Source organism: Bombina bombina, chromosome 2 (genome assembly GCF_027579735.1).
Source record: "Bombina bombina isolate aBomBom1 chromosome 2, aBomBom1.pri, whole genome shotgun sequence".
Classification (NCBI taxonomy): domain Eukaryota; kingdom Metazoa; phylum Chordata; class Amphibia; order Anura; family Bombinatoridae; genus Bombina; species Bombina bombina.
The window spans coordinates 19,687,038-19,700,089 of NC_069500.1; the positions used below are offsets into that span (position 1 = coordinate 19,687,038).

Here is a 13,052-nt window from a genome sequence, read left to right on the forward strand (position 1 = left end):
TCTGGTAATTCATAATTTATGTTTTTTTTTTATAAAAGATAAAAAGAAAATAAAGAAAATATAGGTTCCTGCAGTTTTAATTTTCAGGATGTATTTCTCATGAAAAATACTGTGTTTTTCATAGTATTTGCCGCCATCTGGTGGCAGCTCAATGCTAATGCATACTCCTTTTATTATTTTGTCATGTGACTCATACAGATAAGGTTTACTAGGATAAATGGTTCAAGCTGTATCCAAATTTTGCTTCATATGTAGTTTTTAAGTAAAATTAATTACTACACATGAAATACCATTCTTGATTTTCTCTATTATAATTAACATTTTTATATGTTGTGTGTATGCAGCCTATTTCAATCTCTTTCATAGTTTGAGATTGACGTGCTGTTAGGGTAACGTTTTATATCTGTACTTTATTCATAATAACGTTTTCTATGTTATCCTTCTATGTCCTAATTCTTGGTCATACCTTTCACATTTTATGTGTATGCATTGTAATCCCTCACATTGAGGTAATTTCTCATGATGTCTAGGTCATAGGAAATTGTCCTAGGTGACATATATGTATTTAGTGGTAATAGGACACTAACTTATTTTTATTTTTTACCATATTTTAGTATAGGGTCTTTAACAAACAATCTCTATCTTATGTCTGTGACACTTTGCATTACACTTCATGACATATATCTATTTATTATTATCCTTAATGTTATGGGTTCCTGATTTATTTTTCCTCTTATTGAGAACATTTAGGCTAAGGTCTGTGACTTTGTGTCATTTATTTGTCACATACATATACTGTTTATTATCATGGGATCCAATTGTTTAAATGTTGAGATGATATTCTTATTTATAGGAATACAATATTATATTTTCTCAGTATGGTTTCATGTATCATACTTCATTTCTCAGTGTTTTTAGGACACTAGTATATTTATTTCTATGCTCTATTTATAGAAATACTATGTTATAATCTTTCTCTTATTGAGGCGATATTTGTTAATATCAGTGACATGTATGGTCATGCATCATACTCCTTTTCTCAGTAGTATATTTATTTCTATGTGTTGTTTATAGGAATACTATGTTATATTTTCTCAGTATGGTCATGCATCATACTCCTTTTCTCAGTAGTATATTTATTTCTATGTGTTGTTTATAGGAATACTATGTTATATTTTCTCAGTATGGTCATGCATCATACTCCTTTTCTCAGTAGTATATTTATTTCTATGTGTTGTTTATAGGAATACTATGTTATATTTTCTCAGTATGGTCATGCATCATACTCCTTTTCTCAGTAGTATATTTATTTCTAAGAATACAATATTATAAACTTTTGCATGTTGAGATGATATTCTCTATGGCTGGAGCCAGCTGTAGTAGCCTGATGGTTAGCTTAGCTGCCTAGCAAGCGGACGGTTTGCAGTTTGAAACCAGCTGCAGCTACTTGCACATTGAATGTGTGTTAGCGCTGTTTAAAAAAATGACATTCCTGGTCCCTTAGGACACTTTTAGGGCTGGCATTTCCAGGGTTATTGTTTTGTCTCCAACTGCTGGGTCTGGTGTCCTTTAATATCTATGACATCATAATATTCTGATGTGCTATATATAGATACTGTTATAAGCTTTATGTTTGCTTATCATATTCTTTTATCTGTACTTGTTCATTGTGTGTTTGTAGGGATTTTTTTTTAGCATTTTCATGTTTCATCCCTACCTTTTATCTATAGAAGTATATGTGGATATCTTGTCCCTCTTCTACTGTACATATTCTAAAAAAAAATCCTCCCTGTTTAGTATAAACTAGGTTTTTTTATGTATGTGTTATTGACCCCTAATCTAGGCTCGGAAGCCAGTTTCTCGCAAGATTTTCCAGGAATTTGACGCACATTCTTTTACTGGTGCGTTTCTCTGGGGTTTCCTTGGCATAAAGTTAGAGTCCCTGTATTCTCCAGGAGGGGCTGGAGAAGGGCCTGTCAGTCAGTTTCTCTGTAGGATCAGTTCTCTATCTTTTCTATCCTATTACATAAGAGTTTAGTTGACTTTCCTGATGTTCAGTCCTTGGTTCAGACCCTGATCAGAATACGGACTGTGTTAATTTCCTGTTGCTCCACTTTGGAATCTTAATTTTGTTCCTCAGGTTTTGCAGTAGGCTCAATTTGAACCTAGGCATTCTGTGATATTATTGTCTTGAAAAGAAAGAAAAGTCTCTGTATTTTCGGCTCTACAGCGTGATTCCCTTATCCTTTTTCCATGCGGATAAGGCGATTTGTTATTCCAGATTAGGATCCCTTCTAAAGGTTTCCTTCTCTGTCCCTTCCTTCCTTCTTTTTGGAAGATCTATCTTTTTCTCATCCTGGAGGTTGTTTTCGTGCTCTCTAAGCTTCTAAGGATTTTCGTTTCTCTTCGGCCCCTTTTGTAGTATTTTCATGAGTGATGGCCTGAGTGCCGCGTCAACCCCTCTTTCCTTTTGGTTGAGGAGTGTCTTTGGGTTAACCTATGAGACAGCTGGATGCCAGTTTCCTGAGAGGATTACGGCTCTATTCCCTAGAGCTGTCTCTTCTTCCTGAGCCTTTCAAAACAAGGCTTCTGTGGTACAATACTGCAAGGTCTCGTTGCATACATTTTCCAAATTTTTCAAAATGTAAGGTTTTGCCTCTCTGAGGTTGCTTTTGGGAGGAAGTTTTTCCAGAGGTGGTGCCTTCTGTTTAGGACCGCCTGTCTTGTTCTCCCTCCCTTCCATTCTGTCTCCTCTTGCTTGGGTATTGGTTCCCACAAGTAATTAGAATGGATTTGTGGACTCTCCATGCCTTTGGAACGAAAACAAAATTTATGCTTACCTGAAAATTCATTTCTTTCCTGGCATGGAGGGTCCACGACCCGCCCTTTGCTAAATTTTTAGATGGCTTATATTGTTTTTGTCATTTTCTAAACTTCAAGTACCTATATACCCTTTGTGTTCTCTTCTATTTCCTTATTTCCTCAGCGGAATGACTGGGACTTGTGGGAAGTGGGAGGATACTTAAAGCTTTGCTGGGGTGTTCTTTGTTTCCACCTGGTGGCCAGGAGTTGAATTCCCACTAGTAATTAGAATGGATTAGTGGACTCTTCATGCCAGGAAAGAAAATGATTTATCAGGTAAGCATACATTTTGTTTTTATTATTCCATCATAATAATGGGGGTTGTGAAAAATTTACCAATGTAATAAGTTCCCAGGTGAAAGAAAGCGTAAGTAGCTCTGACCAGTCTGTTTATTGGTCGACAAAATATTTGTAGTGGGAATTTTAATGTTCTAAGAACAATTAGTAAGTGTTGAGCATTTAGTAAATATTACAATAATTTCTATGGTATAGAAAAGAAAGCAGCCAGTGAGTATAAATTGTGCGCTCCAAACCCCAGGCCAGAAATATATAAAGCTTTGTCCTTTTTTTATTTTCCAGGAATCCGAAGTATAAGGACCTGTTTGCAGTGGGATACGGTTCCTGTAAGTTGCAATCACTTTTAGTTTAATATGTAACTATTTGTCCTTGGTGTGAATGTAACTGTGAGTTCCTTTTTGTGCACAAGAGAATTGACTTTTTATCACATAGATGACGGGTTCACTTCAAGATATTGTACAGAACAAACAAACATCAGACAATAAGTGATGAGCGCTGAGGTGGTCACTTGTGTTTATATATAAACCGTATTGTACAGAACAAACAAACATCAGACAATAAGTGATGAGCGCTGAGGTGGTCACTTGTGTTTATTTATAAACCGTATTGTACAGAACAAACAAACATCAGACAATAAGTGAACAAGTGATGAGCGCTGTGGTGATCACCTGTGTTTATATATAAACCGTATTGTACAGAATAAACAAACATCAGACAATAAGTGATGAGCGCTGAGGCGGTCACTTGTGTTTATATATAAACCGTATTGTACAGAACAAACAAACATCAGACAACAAGTGATGAGCGCTGAGGTGGTCACTTGTGTTTATATATAAACCGTATTGTACAGAACAAACAAACATCAGACAATAAGTGATGAGCGCTGAGGTGGTCACCTGTGTTTATATATAAATAGTGATGTCGCGAACATAAAAATTTGGGTTGGCGAACGCGAACTTCCGCAACTGTTCGCGAACCGGGCGAACTTCCATAGACTTCAATAGGCAGGCGAACTTTAAAACCCACAGGGACTCTTACTGGCCACAATAGTGATGGAAAAGTTGTTTCAAGGGGACTAACACCTGGACTGTGGCATGCTGGAGGGGGATCCATGGCAAAACTCCCATGGAAAATTACATAGTTGATGCAGAGTCTGCTTTTAACCCATAAAGGGCATAAATCACCTAACATTCCTAAATTGTTTGGAATAACGTGCTTTAAAACATCAGGTATGATGTTGTATCGATCAGGTAGTGTAAGGGTTACGCCCGCTTCACAGTGACAGACCAAACTCCCCGTTTAAAGGTACAGTCTACACCAGAATTTTTATTGTTTTAAAAGATAGATAATCCCTTTATTACCCATTTCCCAGTTTTGCATAACTAACACATTTATAATTATATACTTTTAACCTCTGTGATTATCTTGTATCTAAGCCTCTGCAAACTGCCCCTTTTTTCAGTTCTTTTGACAGACTTGCAGTCTAGCAAATCAGTGCCTGCTCCCAGATAACTTCTCGTGCACAAGCACAGTGTTATCTATATGAAATACGTGAACTAACACCCTCTAGTGGTGAAAAACTGTTCAAATGCAATCTGAAAGAGGTGGGCTTCAAGGTCTAAGAAATTAGCATACGAACCTCCTAGGTTAAGCTTTCAACTAATACCAAGAGAACAAAGCAAAATTGGTGATAAAAGTAAATTGGAAAATTGTTTAAAATTACATGCTCTATCTGAATCATGAAAGTTTATTTTGGCCTAGACTGTCCCTTTAACGCACCGCAAACAGTCCATTTGCACAACCGCAAACTCCCCATTTGCACAAGGTTGGATACCAAGCTAGCCATGTCCCGTTCCTTGTCCTCACTGATGTCATTGAAGGTCTCTTCCTCCACCCAGCCACGTACAACACCAAGGGTCCTCGAAAGGTGACAACAAGCCCCCTGGGACGCCTGCTGTGTTTGGTCTTCCACCTCCTCAAAGCCACCTTCCTCCGCTGACTCCTCTTCTTCAGACTCCTCTCTCTGCATTGCCTCTCTCTGCGTTATTATAAGGTGTGTTAAGTAGTACTATTCCTATCAGTTTAATCCCTGTTACGTCACCTATCAGGGGACGTGTATATGGCATCGATTTTAGGAACCGGGAGATGGAAAAAGATTCTTGGTTGGTCCTCCTACTTCAAATTTGGGGCACTGCGCGTGCAATCTAATGTGCCACCAGATATGAGAGCTGTGTTAAGTAGTTCTCTTCTTATCAGTTTAATCCCTGTTACATCCCCTATCAGGGGACGTGTATATGGCATCGATTTTTGGAACCGGGAGATGGAAAAAGATGCTTGGTCGGTCCTCCTACTTCAAATTTGGGGCACTGCATGTGCAATCTAATGTGCCACTAGATAGGAGTGGTGTGTTAAGTAGTACTATTCCTATCAGTTTAATCCCTGTTATGTGCCTTTTTTTTGGTTTGGTTTTTGAAGCCACAGTGCAGCACCAGAGGCCAGAAAAATTTGGCATGTACACATGCCTGAAAAATTAGGTATTGTTGCAGCTGCTGCTGTAGCAGCGGCCAGAAAAATTGATGTTTGTTTCCCAGGCAGAAAGTGCCCTAAAACATTGCGGCGTGAACCCTAGGTTGTGGCGGATAAGTCACGCAAGTCATCTGGCATTCAGAGATCAAATACAGCAGCGTGTGGACCAAGGCAGCTCATCTCATCAGGCCTTTTTTAGTCAAATGTATCGCCCACTGTCAGTCCCTTCGGGATCCATCCCTCATTCATCTTAATAAAGGTGAGGTAATCTAGACTTTTTTGACCTAGGCGACTTCTCTTCTCAGTGACAATACCTCCTGCTGCACTGAAGGTCCTTTCTGACAGGACACTTGAAGCGGGGCAGGCCAGAAGTTCTATCGCAAATTGGGATAGCTCAGGCCAAAGGTTAAGCCTGCACACCCAGTAGTCAAGGGGTTCATCGCTCCTCAGAGTGTCGATAGCTGCAGTTAAGGTGAGGTAGTCTGCTACCTGTCGGTCGAGTTGTTCTCTGAGGGTGGACCCCGAAGGGCTGTGGCGATGCATAGGACTTAAAAAGCTCTGCATGTCCTCCATCAAAAACACGACTGTAACGCGTCCTGTCCTTGCCGGCGTGGTCGTGGGAGGAGGAGGATTACTTTCACCTCTTCCCCTGTTAGATTCCCGTTGTGCTGTGATATCACCCTTATACGCTGTGTAAAGCATACTTTTTAATTTATTTTGGAACTGCTGCATCCTTTCCGACTTGCGGTAATTCGGTAACATTTCAGGCACTTTATGCTTATACCGGGGGTCTAGTAGCGTGGACTCCCTGTACAGGTCGTTCTCCTTCAGCCTTTTTATACGAGGGTCCCTCAACAGGCACGACAGCATGAAAGACCCCATTTGCACAAGGTTGGATGCCGAGCTACTCATGTCCCGTTCCTCATCCTCAGTGATCTCACTGAAGGTATCTTCTTCCCCCCAGCCACGTACAACACCACGGGTACCAGATAGGTGACAACGAGCACCCTGGCATGCCTGTTGTGGTTGGTCTTCCTCCTCCTCCTCAAAGCCACATTCCTCCTCTGACTCCTCTTCCTCACAATCCTCTTCCAGCGTTGCCGCAGGTCCAGCAAGCGATGCTGATAAGGCTGTTTCTGGTGGTGATGGTGACCACAACTCTTCCTCTTCACGCTCATCTACGGCCTGATCCAGCACTCTTTGCAGGGCACACTCCAGGAAGAAAACAAATGGTATGATGTCGCTGATGGTGCCTTCGGTGTGACTGACTAGGTTTGTCACCTCCTCAAAAAGACGCATGAGCCTACAGGCATTGCGCATGAGCGTCCAGTAAAAAAATTCCCAGCTCCGCAGAGGCTGTCCTAGCACCCCGGTCATACAAAAAGTCGTTAACAGCTTTTTCTTGTTGGATCAGGCGGTCGAACATTAGGAGTGTTGAATTCCAACGTGTCGGGCTGTTGCAAATCAAGCGCCTCACTGGCATGTTGTTTCGCCGCTGGATATCTGAAAAGTGCGCCATGGCCGTGTAGGAACGCCTGAAATGGCCACACACCTTCCTGGCCTGCTTCAGGACGTCCTGTAAGCCTGGGTACTTATGCACAAAGCGTTGTACGATCAGATTACACACATGTGCCATGCACGGCACATGTGTCAACTTGCCCAAATTCAATGCCGCCACTAAATTTCTTCCATTGTCACTAACCACTTTGCCAATCTCCAGTTGGTGCAGAGTCAGCCACTGATCCACCTGTGTGTTCAGGGCAGACAGGAGTGCTGGTCCGGTGTGACTCTCTGCTTTCAGGCAAGTCAACCCCAAGATGGCGTGACACTGCCGTATCCGGGATGTGGAATAGTACCTGGGGAGCTGGGGGGGTGCCGTTGATGTGGAGCAAGACGCAGCAGAAGAGGACTCAGCCGAGGAGGTTATGGAAGAGGATGGAGTAGGAGGAGTAGAGGAGGTGGCAGCAGGCCTGCCTGCAAGTCGTGGCGGTGTCACCAACTCCTCTGCAGAGCCACGCATTCCATGCTTGGCAGCCGTCAGCAGGTTTACCCAATGCACAGTGTAGGTGATATACCTGCCCTGACCATGCTTTGCAGTCCAGGTATCAGTGGTCAGATGGACCCTTGCCCCAACACTGTGTGCCAGACATGCCATTACTTCCTTTTGCACAATCGAGTACAGGTTTGGGATTGCCTTTTGTGCAAAGAAATTTCGGCCGGGTACCTTCCACTGCGGTGTCCCAATAGCTACAAATTTTTTGAATGCCTCAGACTCCACCAGCTTGTATGGTAAAAGCTGGCGGGCTAAGAGTTCAGTCAAGCCAGCTGTCAGATGCCAGGCAAGGGGGTGACTTTGTGACATTGGCTTCTTACGCTCAAACATGTCCTTGACAGACACCTGACTGTGGGCAGATGAGCAGGAACTGCTCAAGGCGAGACACGGAGTGACAGATGGTTGAGAGGGGGCAAGGAGGACAGCAGTGGTTGACGTGGCTGAAGATGCTGGACCAGGAGGAGGATGGCGGCTTTGAGTTTGTGTGCTGCTTGTACTCATGTGTTGATCCCATAGGCGTTTGTGATGTGCGATCATGTGCCTTCGCAAAGCAGTTGTACCTAGGTGGGTGTTGGACTTCCCACGACTCAGTTTCTTTTGGCACAGGTTGCAAATGGCATCGCTGTTGTCAGAGGCAGACACACAAAAAAAATGCCACACTGCTGAGCTCTGCAATGACGGCATTCTGGTGGTGGCAACAGCATGCGTTGATTGGCGTGCTGTCTGGCTGACTCCGGGTGCCGATGCATGCTGTCTGACTGTGCCACTAGCTCCTTGCGACGACCTCCCCCTCCTTCCAACTCGTCTCCTCCTCCTCTCTGTCTCCCCATCTGAACTTTCCCCCTCTTCTTCTTCTCTTCTAGCGGGCACCCACGTGACACCCACGGACGCATCGTCATCATCAAACGCTTCACTTGTATCTGACAAGTCAACAAAGGAAGCAGCAGTGGGTACAACATCATCATCATCACACCGTACGTCCATGTGTGTAATGCTGCCTGACTGAGACATATCCCTGTTATCTACATCCTCTGGCAATAATGGTTGCGCATCACTATCACTCTGACAGATCAAGTGATGCGGCTGTGGTGCTAGTGTTGGTGGTGGCGGCAGGCGGGCAAGTGGTAACTTGAGTGGTGCCCGAAGCTAAGCTGGAGGAGGATGGTGCGTCAAGGTTCCGAGCGGAAGCTGTAGAAGATTGGGTGTCCTGTGTTAGCCAGTCAACTATGTCCTCAGAAATGTTCGAGTTCGGGGTACGTGGCCTCTGAACACTGGGCATTATTCTAGGGCCAAAGGGAATCACAGCACCACGAACACGACGGCCCCTGCGGGGTGGCCTGCCTCTGCCTGTCATTTTTTTCCCGATTAGTGGTACTATGCGTGCAAGCTACTGTGACAACAGATATGAGTGGCACTGTGCACTGGCAGAAGTTGCAGAGTAGACGCTGTAGGCCTGACACACACGCTTGCAGACAACTAACTGCTATTCAATCTATTACAGTCAAAAATTTTTTATTTTTTTTAAATCTACACTACTGTTACACCAGATATGAGTTGCACTGGGGTGACACTGTGCCCTGGCAGGCACTGAAACGCACACGTGTGAAGGAAACTGACTGCTATTATTTAACACAGTCAAAAAAGTGTTTTTTTTTTAAATCTACACTACTGTTACACCAGATATGAGTTGCACTGGTGTGACACTGTGCCCTGGCAGGCACTGAAACGCACACGTGTGAAGGAAACTGACTGCTATTATTTAGCACAGTCAAAAAAGTGTTTTTTTTTTAAATCTACACTACTGTTACACCAGATATGAGTGGTGGCACTGGGCAAGTGGGCACAGTATACGCTGTGAGCCTGACACACACGCTGGCAGGCAGGCAACTGCAATTAGATTACACAGGAAAAAAAAAAAGCAGATGTTCTAGCCCTAAAAAGGGCTTTTTGGGGTGCTGTCCTTACAGCAGAGATCAGATGAGTCCTTCAGGACTGTAGTGGACACTGAATACACTAGCCTAGCTATCGATTTCCCTATTCAATCAGCAGCAGCTACACTGTCCCTCCTCTCACTAACAATGCAGCTTCCGAATGAATCTAAAATGGATGCTGTCCAGGAGGTAGGAGGGTCTGGGAGGGAGGGTCTGCTGCTGATTGGCTGGAATGTGCCTGCTGACTGTGAGGTACAGGGTCAAAGTATTACTCAATGATGACGAATAGGGGGAGGATCGAACATCGCATATGTTCGCCCGCCGCGGCGAACGCGAACATGCTATGTTCACCGGGAACTATTCGCCGGCGAACTATTCGCGACATCACTATTTATAAACCGTATTGTGCAGAACAAACAAACATCAGACAATAAGTGATGAGCACTGAGGTGGTCACTTGTGTTTATATATAAACCGTATTGTACAGAAAAACAAATATCAGACAAAAAGTGATGAGCGCTGAGGTGGTCACTTGTGTTTATTTATAAACCGTATTGTACAGAACAAACAAACATCAGACAATAAGTGATGAGCGCTGTGGTGATCACCTGTGTTTATATATAAACCGTATTGTACAGAACAAACAAACATCAGACAACAAGTGATGAGCGCTGAGGTGGTCACCTGTGTTTATATATAAACCGTATTGTACAGAACAAACAAACAGACAACAAGTGATGAGCGCTGAGGTGATCACCTGTGTTTATTTATATACCGCATTGTACAGAACAAATGTATTTTATCCAAAATGCCAGCATTTCAAAGAAAGCGTGATTGCTCAGTTTTAAATACAGTGGAGCAAGAAGGCGCCGACGATAATTTATCTGTCATACCCTCACACCAGTCAAAAGTGGCAGTGAGGGAGGGTTTGTCGGAGGGAGAACTTTCTGATTCAGGAAGAATTTCTCAACAGGCAGAACCTGATGTTGTGACGTTTAAATTTAAGTTAGAGCATCTCCGCGCATTACTTATGGAGGTGCTAACTACACTGGATGATTGTGACTCTTTGGTCATTCCTGAAAAATTGTGCAAGATGGACAAATTCCTAGAGGTCCCGGTGCACCCCGATTCCTTTCCGATACCTAAAAGGGTGGCGGACATAGTGAATAAGGAGTGGGAGAAACCAGGCATACCTTTTGTCCCACCTCCTATATTTAAGAAATTGTTCCCCATGGTCGACCCAAGGAAGGAAACATGGCAAACAGTCCCTAAGGTTGAGGGGGCAGTTTCTACGCTAGCCAAACGCACGACTATTCCCATTGAGGACAATTGTGCTTTCAAAGATCCTATGGATAAAAAATTGGAGGGTTTGCTTAAAAAGATTTTTGTTCAGCAAGGTTACCTCCTCCAACCAATTTCGTGCATTATTCCTGTCACTACGGCGGCGTGTTTCTGGTTCGATGAACTAGAAAAGTCGCTCAATAAGGAGACTCCATATGAGGAAGTCATGGACAGAATTCACGCACTTAAGTTAGCTAATTCCTTTATTTTAGATGCCACTTTGCAATTAGCGAGATTAGCGGCGAAAAATTCAGGGTTTGCAATTGTGGCGCGCAGAGCGCTCTGGCTAAAGTCTTGGTCGGCGGACGTATCTTCCAAGACAAAATTGCTTAATATTCCTTTCAAAGGTAAGACCCTTTTTGGGCCAGAATTGAAGGAAATTATTTCAGACATCACTGGGGGGAAGGGCCATGCCCTCCCACAGGATAGGCCTTTTAAGGCTAAGAATAAGTCCAATTTTCGTTCCTTTCGTAACTTCAGGAACGGACCGTCTCCTAACTCTGCAGCCTCTAGACAAGAGGGTAACTTTTCCCAGGCTAAGCCAGCTTGGAAACCAATGCAAGGCTGGAACAAGGGTAAACAGGCCAAGAAGCCTGCTGCTTGCTACCAAGACAGCATGAAGGGGTAGCCCCCGATCTGGGACCGGATCTAGTAGGGGGCAGACTCTCTCTCTTTGCTCAGGCTTGGGCAAGAGATGTTCCGGATCCCTGGGCACTAGAAATAGTCTCTCAGGGTTATCTTCTAGAATTCAAGGAACTTCCTCCAAGGGGAAGGTTCCACATGTCTCGCTTATCTTCAGACCAGATAAAGAGACAGGCATTCTTACATTGCGTAGGAGACCTGTTACACCCAGTTCCAACAGCGGAACAAGGTCAGGGGTTTTACTCAAACCTGTTTGTAGTCCCCAAAAAAGAGGGAACTTTCAGACCAATTCTGGATTTAAAAATTCTAAACAAATTCCTGATAGCTCCTGCGTGGCCACGCAGGACTTGGTATGCAGACCTGGTGAATATGTCATCGGCTCCACCATGGAAGCTACCTTTGAGACAGGATCTTCTAGTACAAGGTCCATTCGAACATCCAAATCTAGTTTCTCTGCAGCTGACTGCTTGGAAATTGAACGCTTGATTTTATCCAAGCGTGGATTTTCAAATTCAGTGATAGATACTCTGGTACAAGCCAGAAAACCTATGACTAGAAAGATTTACCATAAAATATGGAAAAAATATATCTGTTGGTGTGAATCCAAGGGATTCTCCTGGAGTAAAATTAAAATTCCTAAGATTCTTTCCTTTCTCCAAGAGGGTTTGGATAAAGGGTTGTCAGCGAGTTCTCTAAAAGGACAGATTTCCGCTTTATCTGTTTTGTTACACAAACGCCTGGCAGCTGTGCCAGATGTACAAGCTTTTGTACAGGCTTTGGTCAGAATCAAGCCTGTTTACAGACCAATGACTCCTCCTTGGAGTCTAAATTTAGTTCTTTCAGTTCTTCAAGGGGTTCCATTTGAACCTTTACATTCCATAGATATCAAGTTACTATCTTGGAAAGTTCTGTTTTTGGTTGCTATTTCTTCTGCTAGAAGAGTTTCTGAATTATCTGCTTTGCAGTGTGATCCACCCTATCTGGTGTTCCATTCAGATAAGGTCGTTTTGCGTACTAAGCCTGGTTTTCTTCCAAAAGTTGTTTCCAACAAGAATATTAACCAGGAAATAGTTGTACCTTCTCTGTGTCCGAATCCAGTTTCAAAGAAGGAACGTTTGTTACACAATTTAGATGTAGTTCGTGCTTTAAAGTTCTATTTAGAAGCAACAAAGGATTTTAGACAAACCTCATCTTTGTTTGTTGTTTACTCTGGTAAGAGGAGAGGACAAAAAGCTACTGCTACCTCTCTTTCTTTCTGGCTGAAAAGCATTATCCGATTGGCTTATGAGACTGCCGGACGGCAGCCTCCTGAACGAATCACAGCTCACTCTACTAGGGCTGTGGCTTCCACATGGGCCTTCAAGAACGAGGCTTCTGTTGATCAGATATGTAAGGCAGCG

General features: G+C 43.3%; 1 protein-coding gene across 1 annotated transcript in view; it reads left to right on the plus strand.

The window, feature by feature from the left end:
• DNAI1 (dynein axonemal intermediate chain 1) overlaps positions 1-13,052 on the plus strand; it is an 803,770-nt gene that overhangs the window by 99,346 nt on the left and 691,372 nt on the right. The window contains exon 12 of the mRNA XM_053700976.1: positions 3,442-3,485. Within this exon, the coding sequence (XP_053556951.1) occupies positions 3,442-3,485 (44 nt within the window). The remainder of the gene's footprint in view (positions 1-3,441; positions 3,486-13,052) is intronic.